This window comes from Nicotiana tabacum, chromosome 8 (assembly GCF_000715075.1).
Source record: "Nicotiana tabacum cultivar K326 chromosome 8, ASM71507v2, whole genome shotgun sequence".
Classification (NCBI taxonomy): domain Eukaryota; kingdom Viridiplantae; phylum Streptophyta; class Magnoliopsida; order Solanales; family Solanaceae; genus Nicotiana; species Nicotiana tabacum.
The window spans coordinates 71,520,675-71,545,208 of NC_134087.1; the positions used below are offsets into that span (position 1 = coordinate 71,520,675).

At 37.6% G+C, this 24,534-nt stretch overlaps 1 protein-coding gene and 2 long non-coding RNA genes across 8 annotated transcripts; 1 reads left to right on the forward strand and 2 right to left on the reverse strand.

Annotated features, from left to right (window-relative positions):
- Positions 1–2,563: 2,563 nt before the first annotated feature.
- LOC107806703 (uncharacterized) lies at positions 2,564–6,749 on the forward strand. Its single transcript, XR_012694057.1, has 2 exons — positions 2,564–2,693; positions 6,418–6,749. It is a non-coding gene; the product is annotated as an uncharacterized LOC107806703 (long non-coding RNA).
- A 770-nt stretch (positions 6,750–7,519) lies between these two features.
- Positions 7,520–11,693, reverse strand: LOC107806699 (uncharacterized). Of its 6 annotated transcripts, none has more exons than XR_012694061.1 (4): positions 11,346–11,693; positions 9,202–11,199; positions 8,773–8,852; positions 7,520–7,794 (listed from the first exon to the last, which is right to left on the reverse strand). It is a non-coding gene; the product is annotated as an uncharacterized LOC107806699 (long non-coding RNA). The 6 variants fall into 6 exon arrangements; XR_012694059.1 differs by having other exon boundaries at positions 8,610–8,852; XR_001652752.2 differs by lacking the exon at positions 8,773–8,852 and having other exon boundaries at positions 10,682–11,199.
- A 750-nt stretch (positions 11,694–12,443) lies between these two features.
- On the reverse strand, positions 12,444–12,827 carry LOC142163154 (uncharacterized). Its single transcript, XM_075220410.1, has one exon. It carries the CDS (start codon positions 12,825–12,827, stop codon positions 12,444–12,446), a length of 384 nt encoding a protein of 127 aa, XP_075076511.1.
- Positions 12,828–24,534: the final 11,707 nt, after the last annotated feature.

Consider the following 24,534-nt stretch of genomic DNA (forward strand, 5'->3'; position numbering starts at 1 on the left):
TCAGAAAAGCAGAAGGTTGATCCAAGTTCATGGCCGACTCTGGGGCGGGATCCGTGACGTTGAAGGGCTCTATAACACAAAGACTTGCTGACCTGTAATACAAAATTGTGGTGTTTGTGTTTGGAAACCTATAAGCCCATCCAGGGGCGGATTTAGGGGGGCGCAAGGGGGTTCACCCGAACCCCTTTCGCCGAAAAAATACAATGTATATATAAGGCAAAATCTGTTTTTTACCTCTATATATTAAGTTTTGAACCCCCTTAACACAATCCAAAAGTGTAGTTTAGTGGTCAAGGGGGTTCAAAATCTACATAAGGTCATGCGTTCAATTCCCACTAGATACAATTTTTTTTTTTGAACCCCCTTCGTGGAGATCCTGCCTCCGCCACTGAGCCCATCCATCGGGACGTACCACTCCACGGGATTTAACCAAGCCGTACTTCCATCCTACATTTTCAACTTCAAGATTCTCCTCACTAAATGTCGTCTGCCAAGTGAATCTCCAATAAAAGCAATAGTTTTGTCCTACAGTCGAAATAAATTTACATTAAGGGGTGAGGCTGAAATTTGCTCAAAACAATTGGTTCAGATTCGCCTTTTAATATCTCATCTCTTAGTACCACCTTTTACAATGTTTATTTATATCAAATCTCATAACACATGGGTGACTACAGTTGCAGAACTGCATCTTCTTCAATATTTATGTGTGGTGATAGCCACCGGCATAATGTGTAACTCATAAATAGTGTCCTATATTGAAATAATAGAAATAGATTACCTTAATCAAAAGAGTTCTCTATATAACATGGGGTTATTACGGCTTTATAACATGTATGTGCAAAAGATGACATATAAACGGTGCCCTTCCAACAACCAATCTCGACCCTCATTTACAACATCTTTACATTTTTCTGTAATTGGTATGTCAAAGCTCTCTGCTGTTATGGAACTATACACTCCACACTGGAACATTTCGTTTATACGTTCTAAGTTGTTATCAGCTTTGCATTCTAATATATCCTAACACCATTATTTGCAATGCTCTCTAGAAAACTGGTCTGCATTTCATTGAACTCTACAGTTGCTGAAAGGTGCTCGTTATTCGATTGCCTTGTCTCCTAGGTCGGAATTGCATATTCTGCTCGATTCATTAACATCTGGACCACCTTCTTTCCAATATACTGGATTTGGTGATGTTGTTGCAACACTAAAAGTGAACTATAGCAAATGGATAGAGCATAATTGCAAATCCCATGCGCAATTCCAGAGAAAAACTGAAAGTAGCAGAGCAAAACAATGAAGTCTCTGTTGTACTGATTGCTAAGCACAAAATGGCATATGATATCTTATTCCGGTCAGTATAAATTAACAATCACAAGGGTAAAATATATTTCAAAACACAAATAACATGTCTGCTCTCTGCTCCCAAGCAGGTGTGTCAAGAAGAGGATCCTACATCGTTCCTTATGTATAGTAGGAAGGTAAATTACTTGTCATACTTACTATACCTCCCTTACAAAAGAAAACTTATCAAGTTAATCAACCAAAGAACCATGGACCTCACACATTTTCATCTTCAGTATAGTTCTTCCCAAGATCTTTTATTTAATAACTAAAAGGTAAAGTCTCCCATCCAAGACTTTTGGGAATCTCTTGCTAGAATAAGCAATTTTAAGTACTAATTTTTTTTTCTAAGAAGTAGACTCTAAAACATGCCCATATCAGAGTTTTAACAGCCTTCTAATCTTTCAAAGTATTACTAAGTCCAACTACACGCAATGAGGAAAAAATATTAAAGAAAGACCAAGGGTACCTGGAACATATTCACTAAAAGAAGTAGGCCCACTTCCTAATAATTAGTATCCTTGAGCAAAAGAGTGAAACTCCCAACTAAGAGAAAGTATAGCTCTCATAGTGCAGGCAAATACTATTTTGGCAGTATTATATCTCTTTCAGATTGAGCAGTGTCCACAAGCCGAAAAGAAGAGCTCATAGATATTAATTAATGCTCCGAAAGGGGAAGTTGAAGTTATGACTGATAAAATTTAAGAAGATGAAGCAATCAAACAGTGTCATAAAGGGATCACAAACACTAAGACCAGCAATTTAAAGTTAATATTGGATCCAAATAATTTAAAACTACCCCAGATATACACATCTTCCCAGTTTAGGCTCCATTGGAAGCAGTGATAAGTAATACTATCCTGTTTAAAAAACCTTAGTGACAGCAACGAAAAGTCAGAAGTATGAAATGGTTAGGCTTGAATTTGAATATACTATGAACTAATAACAACTAAACTTTTATATTTAGAGAAGTCAGGTTTTCACTCTCACATAAAGTACCAACGATTTTTCTGATACTGAATAGCATTTTTAACCTAGCAGCAAAATGGACAAGGAAAACTCCAATGACAGCAACAAACAAAGAATGAACTTGTATAATTAATGAAATGCTTTAAACATAGTATCTATTATAATTATTATATATATAGAAAAGAGAAGTTGGTCGACCAAGGGCAAAATTGCCATTTTACCTTGCCACTTTATTGTTTTTTTTTATTTCTATCTTTAATAGTGCTCGCTATTTCGACACAAACAAACGATATGGGTCTAGAAACATCTCTCCTCTGTTCCATCGAAACTTAGGTGAACTCTTTGAGTTCTCCTTCAGAATTTGAAGAAAACCATTTCGGGTATGATTCTCTCACAGTTTTTGCTCCAATCTTTTTCTTTTTTTCTCTGTTTTCTCTTCTTCTTCTTTGAGATCTCTTAACAATTTCCTATTTCATGGGTGAATTTACTTGGCTGTTATTATTCCATGGTGACATAACATTCTTTATTTTTGTAAGCAGTGATTGGTATAAACGGGTGGGCCGGGCCGGGCCCCTATTTTTTGGACCCGTACGGGTTACGGTCCGGGCTGGTTCCGGGTTGGTTCTTAACGGGTTTAACGGGTTCGGGTTCATTCGGGTAAAAATTGAATCGTAAGGGTTACGGGTTGAGGCGGTCGGGCCGGGCTGGGTTTAGTGTATTTTAATATTTTTTTTTTGGAATTTTGTATAACTATTGTAGGTTATATTAGTACAAAGTATTAACATAAAGAATACAAGGAAGATGGAAAAAAAATGCACTTGTTGCAAGTGCTACATTTATTTCATAATTCAAACTTACAAATTGAAAGATTTACATTTTTAACAACAAGTAAATTCAAAGGTTTTGCATTGCCTTAGTAAGTTCTTTATAATCAATATGAACTGATTGACCTTCTTCTGGAGTGATAAATTCGGATGGGTTACTATGTGTTAATATATCTCCAAGTTCCCCGTCTTTTGGGCTATCAACATCTTCACGTCCTTAATTTTTTCATTCCGATCTAATCCAATCTCTGAAACATACTAAAACTTCCAAAGCATTGCTTCCAAAGCATCTAACTCTATCAGTACTTTCTATTATTTCAAAAAAATTCCAAACCTTACTTCTTTTTCTACGATTAGTAGTCGGAGGCACAGGTGGTCTACTACTAGTGCCACGACCACCACCCCTTGTAGCAACTCCAACACTACCAGCTCCAGCACTAGTAGGTGTAGCTGGTATCTCATCTTCCATTCCTATTTCATTATCTTTTATTCCAAAATCTTGTTGTAATTGTTCATAATCTATATCTATATTATCATTAGGCGATGTTTCGGAAACATGTGAAAATGATAATGGGTTATTACTATTACTACCAGATGCTGAAGGACTACCTCTTTTTTTATTTTCCCTACCAGTAAATTTTTTACACGCTCTTTTAGCAGCATTACACATATTGTAAAAATTAAAGTATAAGCTAAAATTAAATATGCAATTAAAATAGTAAATAAAAGAAAGAGTTGGAGGGAGTGCACCGAATTCGACAATAAATTGAGCACTTGATTACACAATTTCGATGTTACCACGAACAAACGTCAAGCAAGTATTTCAATTTTGAACTTCAATTGTTCAAACTTCAAATTTTGAATGATAAAACACGATAAATTAAATTCAAGAAAAGAGAGCCAAATAAAATTAGAAGATGAATTGAAGACTTGAAGTCTTGCAAATTGGAGAATGAGAGAATGAGAGAAATTGAGAAATGAGTATTGAGTGAAGAAATGAAGAAGGAGGGGGGGGGGGTATTTATAGTTTTAGAGAAAGTTAGTTTTGTAAATTGAAAAAGGGTTAAAATTTTTAAAAAAAAGGCTATTTGTGCAATTTTTCCGTTGGCCAACGGACCAATTCAAGGTCTAACTTTGCCAACGGTCAATGGGGCCCACCTATTTCGAAAATTAAAAAAAAAACAAAAAAAAAATTCTAGCCGTTGTACCGGGCCGGTTAACCCGGTAAGAGTAACTGTTCATTGGACCAAGTTCAACCGGTCCGGTTACCCGTTTTAAAATTCTAAATGGACCAACCCCCTCTACCCCTCCTACCCAGCCCAACCCCCTTTAACCGGTCGGGGCCGGTTCCGAGTTTAACCGGTCTGGGCCGGTCCGGAACCGGGTCAACCCGGTCCGTTTAACACCTATACTATAGAAGAATGTGAATTTAAAATGGATATCTTTTTTTGCTCAATTTTAATATGCCAAAGTTTAATTTATCCTTTGTTAATGAAAAAAAAGTTATATTCTTTATATTTATTTAATTAAATGGTCATCTAAGTTATGAAAATGATATAGTAATGCCACTTTTGTATTTTTTTGATAGATTTATTTCTTATATTGCTTTTGTTCACGAGAAGACATGCAGTAACGTAGTTGTGAACTTGTGATCCTTTTATATGTCAATAACTTGCTGATCATACGGATGATGACAAGATGGTTGAAGAATCTAAGAGGTACTGCACTAAAATTTCAAGATAAAAGATCTAGAAGAGTCGAAATTCTTCCTTCGAATTGAATTTGCCGGGTTATAATAATAAATCTGATGTATCAACATATGTATGCTATCATAAATCTTAAAGCTGAGGTTAGAACAATGAGATTACAGATTAAATTGACGGTATCATATAAAACTAACAGGTAATCCTTTAGAGCTCAAGTTGAATTTCGCAAGTGCTAAACTTGACGAGCACACAGGAAACAGTGTAAGGTTCTATAGAATGCTGGAGTTGCCATAGATTGATTGGCATAATTGTTATAGTCATAGTGTATAATTGTGTTGTCGAGTATTAGATTGTTACTCAGTGTATAATAATTGACATGAGGTTGTTTCCTTTGTTTATTTAAGTTGATAGATGTAGTAGTGCGGGACATATATTTGTTTTTCCCATCTTTTTGCTGCAGCTTTTTTCAAAGAGCTAAAATACATAACCTGTCAGAAATGTAGAAGCTTCCATTCTTGAGAAGTTGCAAAGGAATATGGAATGAGACCACAAACTCTGAACATTTTCCCATCTCAGCCCGTGCATATCAACAGTTAATGTTGGCTTAAACTTGCTACTCTCGGAACGCGTTATGACTTCGCCAAATAGCTGCATCGTGGTTTTCTTTTCTTTTTTTTTGCTATGCTAATTGTTACACTCCGTCCACCACATTCATCTCTTACATTCTATTATATACATAGTTGAGATCAGTGGGATAGAGATGCTTCCTGAATGGTTCAAAGAAGTCCAACTTGAGAGACACTCTGATACACTAATTGCAAGCAATAAGAAACAACACGGACATTATAATGCAATTTTTTGTCAACTTAGTGATGCTGGCTTGAAATATTATGATATCTTATTCATGAATAATTTCACAATGAAAAAGTTACATGACTTGATATATGTTAAATGCTGAATATAGTGATCCCTGCCGGCTACCGCTAATAAAGTATGACTTTTCTTGGTTATCTGTCTTCAAAATAAGAGTCCAACAGTAGGGCGCTTTAATGTTATTGGCTAATGTAGCATCTGGATATATGTATGTATCTGGAAATAATGGTGATTGCATATTAAGATTATTTTGATAAATTATTGACTTGACTTTAAGATTCTTGAAGCTCAAAGCAAAAAGAACTCATCACTTTTTTGACTTACCGAATGTCTTTGACTTAGATTCTTATGATAGACTTGGAAACTTTGCCTTATGACGCAAGATCTGTCGTCATAAAAACGTGAAGAGGTGTCTTCCACTTATATAATTTTTGTATATTTATTTGGTTATTAATCTTTTTCAATAAAATTCAATTTATTTGATATATTTTGGAACATATCAGTAGAGCCCCTAATTTGCATTTTCACTTTCTCTTTTACAGTAACGTTTATGATGCTTCTTAAATGGATTTTCTTTCAATACTTGTACAAAATCTCTTCTTCGTGGAAATTATAAGCTATTTCCCAATAAAGGATAAGTATTAGTTTCTAACATTCGAAATTTTTCAAGATTTTTATGTTGCTATATTGTTGATATGCAGGACTTTGAATGAGTATACATGTGATGGTACAAAATACTAAAGGGGATTAGCTTTTATGAAATGAAAGATTTTCGACTTCGATGCTAATCGATTCAAAGGACCAATTCCTCCCAAGCTTGGCAATTCTCCAACCATTGTAGAAATATTATGCATTTTAAGTCTCTTACTGTTATTGTCATTGTATGTGGATGTCCCTTTATAGTCTCAGCTAAATATGATTTGTCATTATTCACTGATTCAGATTGATTCCCTAAGTTCAAGCGTATGTGACGTAGCTTGATTTTTAACTTTTATGATTGGGAAGTAAAATGATTTATTCTTTGTTTTCCTAAGCGTTAGACTTCCTAAAATTTTGCGTGATTTCTATGACTGCGTAGCAAAATGCTTCATTTCTTTGTTGTTCCCCAAGCATTACACTTCTTCAGTTTTTGCATCTTAAAGTTTGAGACGTTTGATTTACATGGCCTGCATTAGGCTTTTTAAGTTTTTGTATTTTTATGTTTGAGACTTTTTATTTTTAAGAACTTAAAAATATACATTACCTTGTAAATAAATGATGTTTGAGACTTTTGAAGTTATTTTACAGCCCAAATTCTAAAGTTCATGCTTAGTTGTCATCTCAGGTTACGTTTACTTGACTTCCCTGTTATGGGAGTATACTGGTTGAAAGCAATGGCCTGTGATATCAGAATATGCATTTACAAAATCAAAGCAATGGCCAATGATATTAGAATATGCATTTACAAAATCATCAATATTCTGAATGATATGTATTAGTACTTAAACCAAATCAAGGATTTAGAAAAAAAGTGCTACCTAAAAGTATGAAACGTTGGTCCCGTGCAAAAGCTATCTAGTATAATAGAAAGCAGTAAGCTATAATACTAAATTAAATTTTTGATTGAGAATTAAAATGATAGCAAAGAACTCATCAGAATTTCTAGCAATTGGCAATCGAAAAAGCAATTGGCAATCGAAAAACCATCATATATATGTCACGACCCTAAACCCAACCCGATCGTGACGGCACCTTTCGTGAAGACAAGGCCAGCCGACTTACTTCCAATTTACTTTAAGCAATTAAAATAATAACTACTAAGTCTTTAATCAAAATAAGATCCCAAAATAAGCATTTAACAATATAATTTGCGAAAATTAAAGCCAACACAACCCGACATCGGGGTGTCACTAGTCATGAACATCTAAAACAATACTACCAGCCTGAAAGTCTACTCTACTACTAAATAACTGAATCAGAAAAGAAATAAGATAGAGGAAGGTTGCACTAGGTTGCGAATCGCCAAGCAGCTACCTAGTGAACCTCCGAAGATCTGCTGAAACTGTCAACCCTCAGTAGCAGGATTGTAGCGCCCGAATCTGCACACAGAGGTGCAGGAAGTAAAGTGAGTACTTCCAACTCAGTGAGTAATAAAAATAAATGAAGACTGAACGATATAAAATCACGTTAAACACAACATTTAGCTATAAAAGGCATAACAAAATCAGTAACACAATTTAACAATGAAATCTCATAAAAACACCTTTTTAAGCAATCAACAATAGATAGGAAAAACAACTAGGAACGGTAAACACATAAGAACTACCCCTCGGGCACGATAACATCAAATCAGCCCCTCGGGCAATATCACAGAACAATACCAGCCCCTCGAGCTACATCTCATGTCACAATGGATACCCGCGCTCACTGGGGGTGTGCAAACTCCTGGAGGGACCCCTTACGGCCCAAACGTAATATCAAGCCGCCTCGTGGCATCATAAACAGGCTCTCGGCCTCATATCAATATCAATCCACCTCGTGGCGTACAATCTCAGGCCCTCAGCCTCATTATCATAATTAGTGTATCACTGCTGCGACATGCAACCCGACCCAAAAGTATCCTCACAATACAGGCCCTCAGCCTTACTCGGTCAGAATCTCATAAGCCCTTCGAAAGATAGTAAAAATATACAACTCAACTCAAAATATCTTTAAAACATCATTTAAGATTTTTAAAACAGATTAACATAGCTGAGTTTTGAAAACATTGAAAAATCTTGCATAACTGAGCACAAGTATGAAATCAAACAGTGAGGAAAATATCATTAACGATCCCTTAAGGGTTCAAACAGTTGGTACGAAACCCAAATATGACATTTAGCCCAAAGTATAATAATATCAAAGAATTAACTACCAAATATACAGAAAAATAGTCATTCGGGATGGACTAAGTCACAATCACCAACGGTGCACGATCCCACGCTCGTCATCTAACGTGTGCGTCACCTCAACACAGCCGAACGTTGTATAATCCGGGGTTTCATACCTACAAAACAGCATTTAAAATCATTACTCACCTCGAACTAGCCCGAAAAGCTACTCTGCAACACGCTTGCCTCTCGAACCAACTTCTGAGTGCTCCAAATCTACTCCAAATCTACCAAGTTCAGATTCTTATCATCAAATTATGCTAAGCGAATGAATTCCAATTGAAAAATATCGATTTTAAGCACAAAACCCGAAATCAGTCAAAACCCAACCCCCGCGCCCGCGTCCGCGTCCTGAAACTGGACAAACTTTGTACCAAAATGTTCTTCATCATCTCACGAGTCCGTACATATAAAGAACTCGAAAATCGGAGTTCGTTTGACCCCTCAAATCATCCCTAGAAGGTCTCATAATCTCAAGCCCTAACTCCACCTTTTTCTACTGACTTTCATGAATTGAACACTGATATTTTGTTCCTTAATCACAAATAATCGAGTTTTAGGGTCCAAAATCCTTACCTCAATGAAGAACAATAATTTCCTTTCTTCAAAATCGCCTCAAAGCTCTTTTCCTGTTCAAAAATGGTGTAAAAGAGTTTAATGGTCGCGGAGGGTTTATTTAAATACTGCTCACACGTTTTACTGTTCACCAGACTACTGTTCACCCGAGTTACTGTTCATGCTGATGTGAAAGATACAGCAGCTTTTCTTCAGTCTAAATTAATCCGTTAACCTTACGAGATCCACCCGAGGCCCTCGAAAATCTCAACAAATATACCAACACGTCCCATAATATCATTCGAACTTAGTCGAGCCTTCGAAACACCAAAAACAACATCAAAACACCAAAATCACATCAAATTCAAGCCTATGAACCTTGAAATTCCTAAATTCCACCAACAACGCCGAAACTATCCAAAACAACTCCGATTGACATGAAATTTTGCAAACATATCCAAAATGACATTACGAACCTGTTCCAACTATCGGAATTCCATTCCGACCCCGATAGCCTATCTTCCGACCGGAAATCGCCAAAAACTAACTTTCGTCAATTCAAGCCTAATTCTATACCGAACACCACAAAAATATTTCGGACACACTCTTAAGTCCCAAATCACCTAACGAAGCTATCCGAGCCATAAAATCCGTATTCCGAGGTCGTTTACCAATAAGTCAACTCTCGGTTGACTTTTCTAACTCAAAAGCTACTTTTAGAGACTAAGTATCTCAAACCTTACCAAAACCATTCCGGATTCGATCCGACCAACCCGATACCACATAACACGGATAAACAAAGCATAAAGAAGCAGGAATGGGGAAAAACGGAGCGGTAACTCATGAGACAACTGGCCTGGTCGTCACAATACACATGTAAAATAAGACGAAAACATTTTTCGGGCTGTACACCACCAGCTCTGCTCTTTCTTCGTCAGTTCTATTATGTAGGCAAACATCATCCAATCAAAGTTTTTTCAGCAGTAAACAAAGTTTTATCTATTGGCATGAAAACGGAAAGCTTTCAACTAAAGAAACATAAAGTTCTAACTTGTTACGAGCCACAAAGTTGGGCTGAAAAAGAAGCGCAATAATATAAAAAGAATCTTATCAGCCTTAAGAGATGGTACATGTGTGAGTATTGTAAATCTATAACGAATCTGCATCAACCATGTACTAACCATAAATTATACCTTGAATGTTAGTTACAGCTTACCCTGTTAAGACATTAATTAAAGGAAAAACTGAGAGACCTTTAAAAACTTGTTAGAAATAATAGGGCGAATAGCTACATATACCTTGCCTCATAAAAAAGCATCGACATCAGGATGCAAAAATTATTTTGAACGAACAGATTCAACTAAAATCATTTGTACTAAATAACAGACATTTAAGAATCAAGGCCAGTTAATTAATGATGAGAATATCGTAAGTTATGTCCATGCCAAAGTAACTTATACTTGGAACTCCAGATCTAAAAATATTAAAGTGAGATCAGCACCTTCAGTCACAGTAAAGCGGAGAAGTATTTGATATGGAAACATCATAGTTTCTCCAAGGGCAGGTTCCAAGTGTAATTTTTGAACAACTCTTAAAGATTGAATATATGTAAATCCACAATCTGAACAATTTAATCTCTTTGCACGGAAAACCACCTTTGATTTGGAATTTCTATTTGTACAACATCAATATTTGCACCTGAATCTCTAGGACAACAAAAGAGTCAAAGAAATGATACAAAATATAATGAAAAAATAACAGTTCCTCCCAGCCCAGACCGACTCATGCAACACCTTTGAGATGAAAATTTAATTGTACAATAATCAGCCCATCTGTGCTGGTTCTACAGACGATAAGGAGAGCTCACAAGTTTTTCAAAATCCTTTCTTATCAAGTATTGTACTATTGTTGCTTCAGGGGAAAATTTCGTATGCTGAATGAAGTAGCAGTATGCGCACCTTAGCAGAAAATTTCATAGAGGCGCTTGAGCAAATAACCACATTCATATACATAATCCACCTAGAAAGCAATAAACACATATATATAAATCAAATATCCAAAATCATCAACACTGAGGTAAAAAGAAAAATGAAACACAAAGAAAATTCAGAGGCCGAATGAATTCTAACTGAATAATCTCTAAAGAAATTGAATCAAACACTTACATGGTCACCATGAAGAAACAAAGATCACGGTTGAGAGGCCAAGCAATATGTTTGCGGGATTTGTGAAGGAAGGCGAGGGCAGAGGCCACTTCCAGTGCAATTCGATATCTATTGAACCATGGAATTGAGGTGTATCATGTTTTCTTAGCACGCTTTACTCCATGCTACTATTCTCCATGAACGCATGCACTAAGAAACCCATAATTAGGGTACACGCCAAGATGGATTAACAAAGTGTGGATGATGAATTTTGCTCCATGCTCAAGAGAGGCAAAGGGACAGGACAAAGAAGAGCAGCTCGGTCAATTTGGGGGAAAATGAAGAGTACACATGGTTTGCTAAAACAGTAGTGTGAATACACGTGTTTATTGTAGAAGGCAAGGAAATTCATTCACCAATAAAATAAGCACAAGTTCACAGCGGTGTTCGTACACCCTCACGTACTCCTTCCGTTTCAATTTACGTGAACCTATTTCCTTTTTGGTCCGTGCCAAAAAGAATGACCTCTTTCCTTATTTGGAAACAATTTACCTTTATGCAATGATTTATAACCACACAAAATATATTTGCCTCATTTTACACCACAAGTTCAAAAGTCTTTTCTATTTTTTTAAACTCCGTGTCCAGTCAAATATGTTCACATAAATTGAAACGGAGGGAGTAGTAATTTTTGGAAAAAAGAAATTATGTTACATTTGGATTGATATCAAACTGGGAGATTCTGTTCCCTGATGGGTGTTGTAATTAATTTTAAAAACTAAGAAAATTGCAGTAATTGATAGAGGAACAACTAAGAAGAAGCAAAAAATAGTTAGGTTTCATTTCATGAAAAAGGCAAATGAGAGCTCAATTATGTAAAAATACTGATATGTCTAACTAGGGACTAGGACGCAAAGTGTCCAAATAGGAAAACATAGAAGAGTGAATGTGCATATAACACTTCTTACACTTAAAAAGTAACTAGACCTTAACTGTAAACTAGTAAAGTAGTAACTAACTTATATTCCTTATGTTAAGTACCACTCCCTCAACTGTATGTACTACTCTTGCATGCATGTTAATACTCCTTTCAATCTAGCTCACATCAGTACCCCGCCGTTAAGAACTTCTTTGTCCCCAAGAAAGAAATGAAGGAAATCGAACTCTCAGAGCATTGACATCTTCCCAGGTAGCCTGAGCTTCATCAAGGTGTTCCCATTGGATGAGCAGTTGAACCACAACTTTGTTACCCTTTCGAATCATTCTCTTATCTAAAGTACTGACTTGTTTTGGACAATTTGGACTCGAAATGTTTAGCATCGATGGATGTGAGATTCGAGCTAGAACTGCATAGCATGGTTTGAGTAGTGAAACATGAAAAGTAGGGTGAAGGAGCAAGTCAGTCGGTAAGGATAACTTGTAGGCAACAGGTCCCACTTTCTGGATAACCATGTAAGGATCATAGTACTTAGAAGACAACTTGCTGAAATGATGAGCAGCCATAGTTGTGAGCACCTAATTTTTGACAATATTTAATTTTTTTTGTCACTTCTTCTATGTAAATATTTTAGGGGGTTTTAACATACAAATTTTTAGCTTTGTTATACTTTTTATTATAGGTTAAAAATACAAAATTTTAGAAGGTGAATTATTACTATTAATATTATTTTATTTTTATTCTTATTTTTAAATAATAATAAAAAATCCGAAAAATATTATTTTTTTTTAAATTTTTGGGAGAGATTTAAAAAAATAAGAAAAAGGAAAGTATGGAATTAAAAAAAAAGTAAAAGTAGGTGGAATTCTCTTTTAAAAAAGTGAAAGAAAGTAAAAAATTAAAAAAATAAAAGTAAAGTTTTGTGGAAATTTTTAAAAATAAAAAGTAAAAGAAAGTTGGAATTAAAAAAATAATATAAAGGTAGCTGAAAATTTAAAAAAAATTAAATTAAAATAAAGTAGATTTTTTTAAAGAAAAGTAAAAGAAAGTGGATTGTTTTTTTAAGAAAAGTAAAATTAGTGGAATTCTCTTTTAAAAAAGTAAAAAAAGTGGGATTTTAAATAAGATAAAAGTAATTAAAGTTGGAATTTAAAAAATAAAAGTAAAGAAAGGTGGTAATTCTTTTTATAAAAAAAGAAAAGCAAAATGTAAGTGAGATTTCTTTTAAATAAAAAGTTAAAAAGATTAAAAAAAAATCTGATTTTTTTTTTGAAAATTCTCCTATAAATAGAAGAGAAATATTTGAAGAAAAGAAGAGAAGAGAAAAGGGAAGAATATTGAGAGAAAACAAATTTTCTTCTTCTATGCTAAAGAGAATTTCTACTAGTTTTATTCTTTCTACCTATTTCTTTCAACAAAAAAAAAACATATAGCCATTCATTACCTTGTTTAAAAAAAAATACCTCAAAAACAGGAGCTAAATCACACCAAAAATCAAATCCAAAAGCTTCAAACTCAATTTAAAAGATAACCCAAAATACTAGCCCGAAGAGGTCAAAGTCGAGTTCGGTTCGTAAAGTTTCCGCTCGTTGCCTCTGATTGTGATTTATTTGCATATTAAATTTGATGGTTGTTTGCTCCATATGTATTGAATAAGATCTTCATCTATAAAAGGTTCATTCTTTTCTTAACCAATGTTTCCATTATTTTTCTTTCACCGTATTTCCTTTTGATTTGTATATTATATTTTGGTTATCTACCAACTTGAAAGATATGAACAAAAAAATGAAGGAAGAGCATCAAGAAATAGAATTCGTGAAAGACAGAATGAGTTTCTTCAATGAGATTGTAGTTCATAGGGAAAGATAGGAAAATGTATTCAAAATGGAGAGAGAACGATGTAATAGCTTGGATCCAAATTAAAGGATGTTAAGTCAATAGCAAATTTGATACCGACATGGGTGATTAGGTCCATAATAACTCAAATCATATATTTCTTCAATAATAATTCCATATTCATAAATCATGACCTTGCAATAATCTCAAAGTAGTTTTAGGAAGAAACATAATCATGAATATTTGTAGTTTGCTTTAAATTGAATACAATCCTTTTAGAATAATCGAGGCGCGCCATGCCAAATAAAATCTCAAAACCCATGGCCCTCATTTAATTAATTTTAATTATTAGAAATCGAGGCGTGCCATTTAGTTGAATTTTCCATGGCCCTCGCAAACTTGAAAGTGTGTAGTTGCTTTAGGCGCACTATTTTTTAAAAAAAAAAATTAATTTCCTAAACTCGGGTGTGCATTTTATGTGACCCAAATCCAAATCTCAACAACGTTAGATAAAATGTGTCGTGGACCGCGGGTGCATTTCATGTGACGTGGTTCAATACGTGTTTTATATGACATTGAATTTTTCCAAAAAAAAAATTAATTAAAAGTGGCTAATAAGTTAAAAATATACCATAGGTTGAAACATGTTTTAAAAATCAGATAATAGGCCAATTGTAATAGTTTAAGCGACCGTGCTAGAACCACGGAATCCGGAAATGCCTAACACCTTCTCCCGGGTTAACAGAATTCCCTACTCAGAATTTCTGGTTCGCAGACTTCAAAAGGAAAGTCGAAATTTCCTCGATTTGGGATTTAAAATAAATCGGTGACTTGGGACACCAAATAAACTATCCCAAGTGGCGACTCTGAATTGAATAATTAATCCCATTTCGAATAATGTCACTTAAATTGGAAAATCTCCCTTATATACCTTCGGGTGTGTAAAAAGGAGGTGTGACAGCTCTGGCGACTCTGCTGGGGATCCAAACCCAGAACTTCGGTTCAGGGTTCAAGAATTCGAGCTTAGAATAACTGTTATAGTTGGCTTGTTTTATCTGATTTTTACATGTTGAGCCTAATGTGCTAAATGCCGCTTTTACCGCTTTGATATTGTTTGGATTGTATATAAATTGCTACGAAACCCTCCTCTCTCTGAGTCTTCTAAATCATCTGGGAAGTGTGCACTTCGTGTGACTTCTTTTCTATTAGTGTCTTATCCCAATTTTAGAACGAGGTTCGGACAAGTTGCAAAGCCGGTGAAGCTTCTGTATTCCCGGTACGCTGCCCCCCCCTCGGCTCGAACTGTCTGCTCGGGTAAGCCAGGTCTAAAACAATAAACCCAGGTTTTTAAACCTAGTATAACAAGCCTCATGCCGGATCCTTAGTAGGAACGTTTGTTTGCATCATGTGCATTTGACCTTGGAGACTCAATACAGGGGTTGGGTCTGTCTAGGACAGGTGTACCCAAATGAAAAAGACCATCCTGATGCATCTTACATGCTACTTGCGTATCTGTTTGTTTCGGCTTGCATGTTGACCGGCTTCTAGAACAGAGGAAGAAAATAAAATTAAAAAAATCAAAAAAAAAATAATAATAATAATATAGGAGTGAGAGGTAGGTATTTAGAAAATTCTGAAACCCTGCCGAAATTCCGGAAAAAAAAAGTCATCTCCAAATGAGCCAAAGTTTTCAACTGCCATGTTCTGTCAATACTGGCGAACTACGCGGGTTTGATTCTCACCGGATGTGAGATACGTAGGCAAACCTCATCGGTTCCGGCCCATAATTTTCAAAAAAAAAATCCAAAAATATTTTCCTTTACTTCCTCTCTAGAAAAGTCTTTTTTTTAAACCCCAATTTTCAAAAAATCCAAAAAAAAATATTTTCCATTACTTGCTTCTTTAGAAACTAATTGTTTTTTTTAAAAAAAATATATACAAAAATATTTTCTTTTACTGCTTATTTAGACCCTAATTGTTTTTAATATATATATATATATACAAAAATATTTTCTTTTAATTTCTTCCAAAAATCCAAAAATATTTTCATTCTTCTTTCAAAATTGAAAAGAAAATTCAAAATTCAAAAATATTTCATTTTTTTAGAAGTATTTCTTTCATAAATTCAAAATAAAATTCCAAAAATATTTTTCTTTCTTCTTTAGAATTTTTGTTTCTATCGAAATTCCAAAAAAAAAAAACAGTAAAAGTCTAAATTAAAAAAAAAACTTTCTTCTTTCGAAATTCCCAAAAAAAAAAAAATTGAAATCAAAAATATTTTCTTTCTTCTTTATAATTATTTCTTGCGGAAATTAAAATATTCCAAAAAAAAAAGATTTAGTTTATTTACTTTATTTTTGGTCTTCTCTAACTACGCTAGTTTGATTCTCACCGGATGTGGGATACATAGGCAACCCCCATCGGGTCCAACTTCATTTTTGTAAAAATAGCCCAAAAAGAACAAATTTTTTTGTTTTGATTGTAAATAAGAAGGTGATGTCATTCTTGTCTAAAATAGTTGAATGTCCCCAAAAGGGCGTCGGAATGCCGTTTTTACAAGAACAACCACCTTTAGTAATTTTTTTAAGGTTTTGGCCGTTTAGCAAACACAACCTTAAAATCTTCTTCCCCGAAGTGCTGAAAGGCCGTATTTGCAAAGTCGGATTTTTTATGAATTTTTTTTTTAAAAAAATAGTGATAACCTTTTCTTGAGTCAAAATGAGTCATAACCTTTTAAATTAAATCACCCTAATAAATGTGCATGATGAGCACAGATGAAAACGAACCCTTCGCAGCTCTTGAAGAGATCCCCTTACAGCTCCACATGTGGTGGAATGACCTAGGAAAAGGTAGCCGAGGAACTGTGATAAAAGTTTTGGGTGGTCTTGTCGGACTTTTTAACATCAACCAAGATTGGACGTGATTGAAGCCTTGATACCTTTTTGGAATCCGACTCGCAATGTGTTTCGCTTTTCTGATTTTGAGCTCACACCCACGCTAGAGGAAATTGCGGGTTACGCCGGCCTTAGCGGAAACCTTAGAAGTCGGTACCCGGTGTTACCGAGACCAGTATCTCCTCACAAGTTTCTGGATATGTTGAGTATTAGCCGGGATATTCAGGATGGGAGTTTATCTGGAGGGTTTTGCACTTTCCAGTTCCTGTACCAACGTTATGGCAATCCCCAAGGTTTCGAAGCACCGAATACTGGTCTGACCCATGCCAGAAATAAAGATAAATGGGAGGCAAGGCGGGGTTTGGTTTTTATAGTAGCATTCTTGGGTGTTATAATATGTCCGCAAAAAGACGGCAACATAGAATTGGGCCTCGTGGGAATGGTTGATGTCGCAATCAAGAAAGCTAATGGCACATTTGTTCCCCTGATCTTATCTGAGATTTACCGAGCTTTGACCATCTGTCGAGAAGGGGGAAAATTCTTCTAAGGCTGCAACTTACTACTACAATTGTGGATACTGGAACATCTCTGCCACCGTGTCGGGTATATGAACTACGACATGACCGGTTTGGATTGCATCGAAGAATTTGAAAGCCGACTGGCGGGGGTTGAATTTCCAGAGGGTACCGAAGCTTGGTTTGCCCACTTGAGTTCTTTAACTTCGGATAAAATTGAGTGGACATTCGGATGGCTCCCTGCCATCGAAGTCATATACATGTCAGCTAAAGTGTGCTACTTTCTCCTAATGGGCATCCAGAGCATCCAGCCATATACTCCTCACAGGGTTTTGCGCCAACTAGGAAGATTTCAAACCGTCCCCCATGACGAAGATTTGAGTGTACATGTCGTCTAATTGGGCCCAAAGGCTGTATTTCCAGAAGGAAGAGTTCGCCAAGTTTGGAATGAGTGCAAATTTCTCGAACCCAAGACTATGGTGCGGGATCTAGTTAGAGGTGAGGTGGACCCCAATTATATGGTTTGGTTTGGCAAAAGATTTCAAATTCCTCGAGAGCCCGAGAGACCTGCTAAGAGACCTCATGTCCAACAATTCACTAACGACTCGCAGGAGCAGTGGGGATGGTTGGCAAAAGAAGAAAGCTATAGGGCTAAGATAAGTAAATTAGAGGGACAAATCAGGGACCTCAAATTTGGCCACAGTATCCAAGCTGCCGCAGATGAAGGGGAAAAGAAAAAGCTAACTCAGGAAAATGAAGCTCTCAAAGCTCAAATCCATAAAATGAGAATAGCTGCTAGAAACCCGGAAAAAAGCCGGACAGATGAAAGGCTTATAAGCGGTCTGAGAAAGAAAGTACTTGAGTGTCAAGATGACCTAGAAAAATCTGAGGCTAGTCTAGCAAAAGTCCGAGCACAATTGGCAGAGAATGCAGAAGGGCGGGCAGAGTTTATGCGACAAATGAAAAGAAAATATGAGGGTACAATCGCCAATTTAAAGAGAAAGCTAATCACCCTTGAAAATGAGGCGGACAAATAGGCCAGGAATTTTAAAGCCGATAGGGAAATTGTTATGCTTTGATGGTCCAAATGGACGAAGATATGCAACAATTGCGGAATCAAAATCATCATGACACTCAAGTGTTGGAAGCCCGGAATCAGCAAATCGGGCGTTTACTTCAGGAAAAGGGTATTGTCCGAGAGAGGGTTAGAGTCATTGCCGACTACATCGTCATGAAATGCCACGCATGTGAGGATATGACTCAGACCACTTTCTTCGCTGCTGTAATGACATTTGTCTGCCAGATAATGAGTGATTTGGAGCGGCTTCAAGGGGATCTCGCACGTAGGCCCGTGAGACCGAATGATGTCCCACGGGCCCCAGGAGTCGAAGCATTGATGTATTCATGATTTTTCACTTATTGAGTCTGTATTTTGGAAATTATTTTTTAGTCTGTTGGTAGTTTAAAAATTCCAAGAAAATGAGTAGTTTGAAGTCTTTTGTAATAGAAAGGTTAGGAGTTTTATTAATGAAAATTTGAAAATTCCCAAAAAATTGTTTCTTTATTTTTCGTACTTGTTTTTCTTGAACTACGTAATGATTTGATTCACACGGCGTCGTGATACGTAGGCAATCCTCATCGGATCCGGTCACGATTTTTGTAAATAACTCAAATAAGAGAGGGATGTGAAAAAGAGAGCCAAAGAAAAACCAAAAGAAAAACGAAAAAAAAGGGCAAGGAAAGAAAAGAGTGGAAAATGGGAATTAGAGGAGAAGTACAAAAGCCAAAAGTGGAAAGAAAAAGAAAATTGGGAAAATAAGCAGAGCCGGGATGAAACATGCAGCCGTTGCGAAACATGTAGAAACACATTTAACTGTATAGGTGCATCACACTCCAATGTGCGATTTCCTATGTGTTAATTGCTTCAAACTAACTGGTTTGTTGTTTGCTATTGTAAAGGTTCTATAGTAAGGTGGTTGGTTTTGTGGTAGTCTGGCTTCACATTCATACTTCACAAGGTCAAAAGGAAGCGTTGAAATGTCTTCGAAAATTCCTCTGCCAACAGTTCCTATTACAGAGGATAGTCCGATCTCGGCCATCCCAACTTCTGAGTCAGCAACGGCTAAGGAAAATAGAATTCTGCGTCTCCGCATGATGGAAATGTGGGACGCCTGGGCCAATGGAAAAGAAACGCCAAGTGCGATCCCTGGATTCCCTGAGCTTTTTCCCAGGGCAAGTGGGACCTCCAACATCCCCATAAGTTATCCAAATACCCCACTAGGATATCCTACCATTTCAGCCCACTTTGCTGGAACACCTTCTGAGTCTCGCCCCCAGGTGTTAGCTTTAAGTGCAGCTTCAAACATATTCACCGCGTCACCTTGTTCAGCTACGACACAACCTGCTTTACCCAGGCCTAACTTTGATTCATCTTCCTTCACATTTCAAGCACCATCTTTCCCAGTGGAACTTCCTCAGTTTCCTACTTATACTTACCCTCAATCACCCCAATTTGAGTTCACTGCGGGGCAAGAAAAGACCACCAAAACTCCTGAGCAAGAAGAGATTGTGAGGAAGATGAGGAGTATGGAACAGAGTCTCAAAAGCATACAAGGCTTGAGTGGACAGAAAAGTGTATCCTATGCTGACTTATGCATGTTCCCTCATGTGCACCTACCATTGGGATTCAAAACCCCAAAATTTGAGAAGTACAATGGGCATGGTGATCCTATTGCTCATCTCAAGAGATATTGCAATCAGCTGCGAGGAGCCGGTGGAAAGAAGAACTACTCATGGCCTATTTCGGAGAAAATCTAGTTGGCATCGCATCTGAGTGGTACATGGACTAGGATATATCCCGCTGGTACATCTGGGATGATCTTGCTAGAGATTTCGTCAGGCAGTTCCAGTACAACATTGATATTGCTCCAGATAGAAACTCATTGACAAACTTGAAAAAGAAATCCTCAGAAAGCTTCAGAGAGTACGTAGTTAAATGGCGTGAGCAGGCATCTAGGGTAAAGCCTCCGATGGATGAGGTTGAAATGGTCACAGTTTTCCTTCAAGCTCAGAAAGCTGACTACTTCCAAAATATGATGTCCGCAATGGATAAACCGTTCGCTGAAGCTATCAAGATTGGCAAAATGGTTGAAAATGGGCTGAAAATGGGTCGAATTCTAAGCCAATCCGCTATCAGAGCTACCTCCCAAGCCATTTAGGGTGGGTTTGGAGGAATAGCAAAGGGAAAGAAAAAGGAAGAAACATCCATGGCAGTGTCGGGTGCAAGGAGAAACTGTACTCCTAAATCCCTTTTCTCAGAAAGGACCCCGCAACACTATTACCCTCACCAAGACTTGGCCTATACTCCTCAGCCATACTCGGTCATGAATGCTCAGCCTTATGTCCGGCCACAACAACAAGCCAACAAAAATCAAGCTCCATTTCCTAGAAACCAACCTCCTTACCAAACCCACTACAACCCCCGTCCTCCACAAAATAATTTCCACCCTCATGAACCGCCCAAGAGGCCAAATTTCACACCAATTGGTGAAACCTACTCCAGCCTGTTACCAAAGCTTGTTCAAATGGGTCTGCTACAGCTTGTTCCTCAAACCAGGCAAAACCCAGCATCACCCGCTTACAGAGCCGATACCCGATGCGCCTATCACTCAGGGGCAGAAGGGCATGACACAGATGATTGCTGGACTCTGAAGAGAGCCGTGGAGAACTTGATAGAACAAAGGAAGATAGTGCTGAGGGATGAAGATGTTCCCAATGTGACCAACAACCCACAACAACGGGCCGGTAATTGGAATGATTTGTGAGGATAAGGAATTTGACCCAGCATTGAAGGCCATCATTGCCATTGTTGACGAAGAAAAGAAACCAAAAGCTGCCTCGAAGCAAGATAAAGGGGAGAAAAAGAAAGAAACCACCCCTCCAAAGTCAGAGAAGAAAATTGAAGTTGAGACCGGGGCAACGCCTCCCAAAGATGTTGTTCTCTATGTCCCTCAAGGCCGTAAAGAAAAGCAGATGACATTGAGTCCTCCCAGGAGATTCGAGCTGAACAAAATAACCCAGATGTATGTGCCCAAGGGGGATTATGTGATGCGGGGGCCAATTAAGCCATCAAGGCTGAATGAGCCCGTGGTTATTGGACGCGCGCCACAGAAGTCCATGAAAGATCCTACTGCTGTGCCCTGGAACTACAACAAAACGGTGGTGACTTATAAGGGCAAAGAAATCTCAGGAGAAGTTCAAGAAAATAACCCTATTGAAAAGTATTCCAATTTGGAAGAGGTGAACAACACTACTAGAAAGCGCTTACCACTTAAGAAGCCCGTGAGTGCCGAAGAAGCGGAGGCTTTCTTTCAAAACATGAAAATGGCAGATTATGAGGTGATTGACCAGCTTCGAAAATTTCCCGAACAAGTCTCTTTGTTGGCTTTGTTGATGAACTCGCCCGAACATCAGAAGGTATTGATCAAGACCCTTAACGAAGCATATGTGCCTGTTGACACTTCTGTAGAGCAGTTGGAGAGAATGGCAGAAAGATTTTTCGCAATCAACTAGATCACTTTCAGCAAAAATGATTTGCCCTCAGAAGGGGCCGCACATAACAAAGCCCTGCACCTAATAGTTAAATGCAAAGGGCACTACGTGAAAAGGGTTATGTTGGACGGAGGCTCTAGAGTAGACATTTGCCCACTTTCAACTCTACAGCGCATGGAAATCAGGACCGAAATAATCCGACCCAACAATGTCTGCGTAAGTGCCTTCGATGGCATCAAAAGGGACACAATTGGAGAGATCGATCTAATTCTGACCATCGGCCCAGTAGACTTTGAAATAACCTTCCAAGTTCTAGACATGGACACATCCTACAACTTTCTTTTGGGGAGGCCATGGATTCATGCAGCGGGGGTTGTACCCTCTACTCTTCATCAGATGGTGAAGTTCGAGCATGAGGATCAAGAGATCGTGGTCCACGGAGAAGATGAGCAATCAATTTATCAGGACCCATCAGTCCCATGTCTTGAAGCAAGAGAGGGGAGTGAACACATAGTTTATCAGGCTTTTGAAATTGTGGTTGCAGACCAGTACAAAGAAGGAAACCCTTGCCCCTAACACTTCCTTTCTAATGCATCAATCATGGTGGCCAAAGAAATGATCCGACATGGCTTCAAACTGGGGAAGGGACTTGGGAAATCATTGCAAGGGATAGTTGAACTTATCACCCTGCCCACCAGTGAAAAGTTCTTTGGGGTAGGCTTCCGACCCATTCCAGCTGATATAAGATGGGCAGATGATAGAAAGAATGATGGTTGGGTCTTGCCTCAGCCGGTTCCGCATCTGTACAGAACATTTGTCAAGCCAAAATACCAGAAGAAAAAGAAGATGAGGCCTGTACTGCCGAAGAGATTGAAGAGATATGTGGGGCAATGAGGAAGATACTATATGAAACCCACATGGTCCAGCCAGGGGAGGGCTCAAGCACCGCTGAGGTGCTGTATATGGGACCCAATGCCAAGCTGCAGAATTGGAAGGCTACGCCATTCCCAATCAGGCGGGAGTCCCGGTAGACCTGTCCTGCCACTTTTTCTGCATCGCGAGTTATGTAAGGGTGTAACTCGGATGTTTTTCTTTAGTTTTTTGTCTTTTAATTTCCAATGTAAACCCTGTTATCTTTAAATTCAAAGAAATGAAATCATAGTTCATCGTCCATCCTTCTTTATTCTTTCTGATTTTGTTATTTTTTCTCTTTTTTCTTTCAGCTCTAATAATGTGGCTTTAAATAATATGACATGCTTGAGGACTTCATGCCCAGATCCAAACACGCTGTCTAACTGCGAAATAATGAACCAAGAACCGGAATATGTTGAAGAAGAGGGTTTTAAGGAAATAAATCGAGAATTGGAACAATTTGAGAATAAACCTAAGCCAAACTTAAATGAAACCGAGCCGGTTAATTTGGGTAGCTCTGAAGAAGTCAAAGAAACCAAGATAAGCATTCATACAGATGAAAGAACCAGGGACGCATTGATCCAACTTTTGTTTGAATTCAAAGATGTGTTTGCTTGGTCATACGATGACATGCCAGGATTAAAGTGTCGATTTAGTGGTCCATAAGTTGCCAACCTACCCCGATTATTCCCCTATCCAGCAAAAATAGAGGAAGTTCAAAATTGATATCAGTGACAAGATTAAAGAAGAGGTCACAAAACAGTTAAAGGCGGGAGTGATCCGAGTGGTCCGATACACCACGTGGCTGGCTAATATAGTTCCTGTGCCAAAGAAAAATGGGAAAATCTGGGTGTGCGTTGACTACCGAGATCTGAACAAAGCAAGCCCCAAGGACAATTTCCCTTTGTCAAACATCCACATCCTTGTTGATAACTGCGCCAAACATGACATACAGTCTTTTGTGGATTGTTACGCAGGATACCACCAGGTGTTGATGGATGAAGAAGATGCAGAAAAGACAGCTTTTACCACACCTTGGGGCACTTACTGTTATAGAGTCATGCCATTTGGTCTGAAAAATGTCGGGGCAACCTACATGAGGGCCATGACTGCCATTTTTCATGATATGATGCACCAAGAGATAGAGGTGTATGTGGACGATGTAATCATCAAATCCAAAACCCAGGACGACCACGTTCGGGACTTGAGAAAATTCTTTGAGCGGCTGCGCAAATATGATTTGAAGCTGAACCCAGCCAAATGTGCATTTGGGGTACCATCCGGCAAACTCTTGGGATTCATAGTCAGTCGGAGGGGCATCGAGTTAGATCCAACAAAGATAAAGTCTATTCGGGATTTGCCTCCTCCAAGAACCAATAAAGATGTTATGAGTTTGTTGGGAAGATTGAATTACATCAGTCGTTTCATTGCTCAGTTGACCTCCACGTGTGAACCCATATTTAAGTTGTTAAACAAAGATGCGGCAATCAAATGGACAATTGAATGTCAAGAAGCTTTTGATAAAATCAAGGAATATCTGTCAAATCCGCTAGTCTTGGTCCCAC

Excerpts from the sequence above, each read along its gene's own strand:
- LOC142163154 (XM_075220410.1), bottom strand. The coding sequence starts at position 12,827 with ATGGCTGCTCATCATTTCAGCAAGTTGTCTTCTAAGTACTATGATCCT.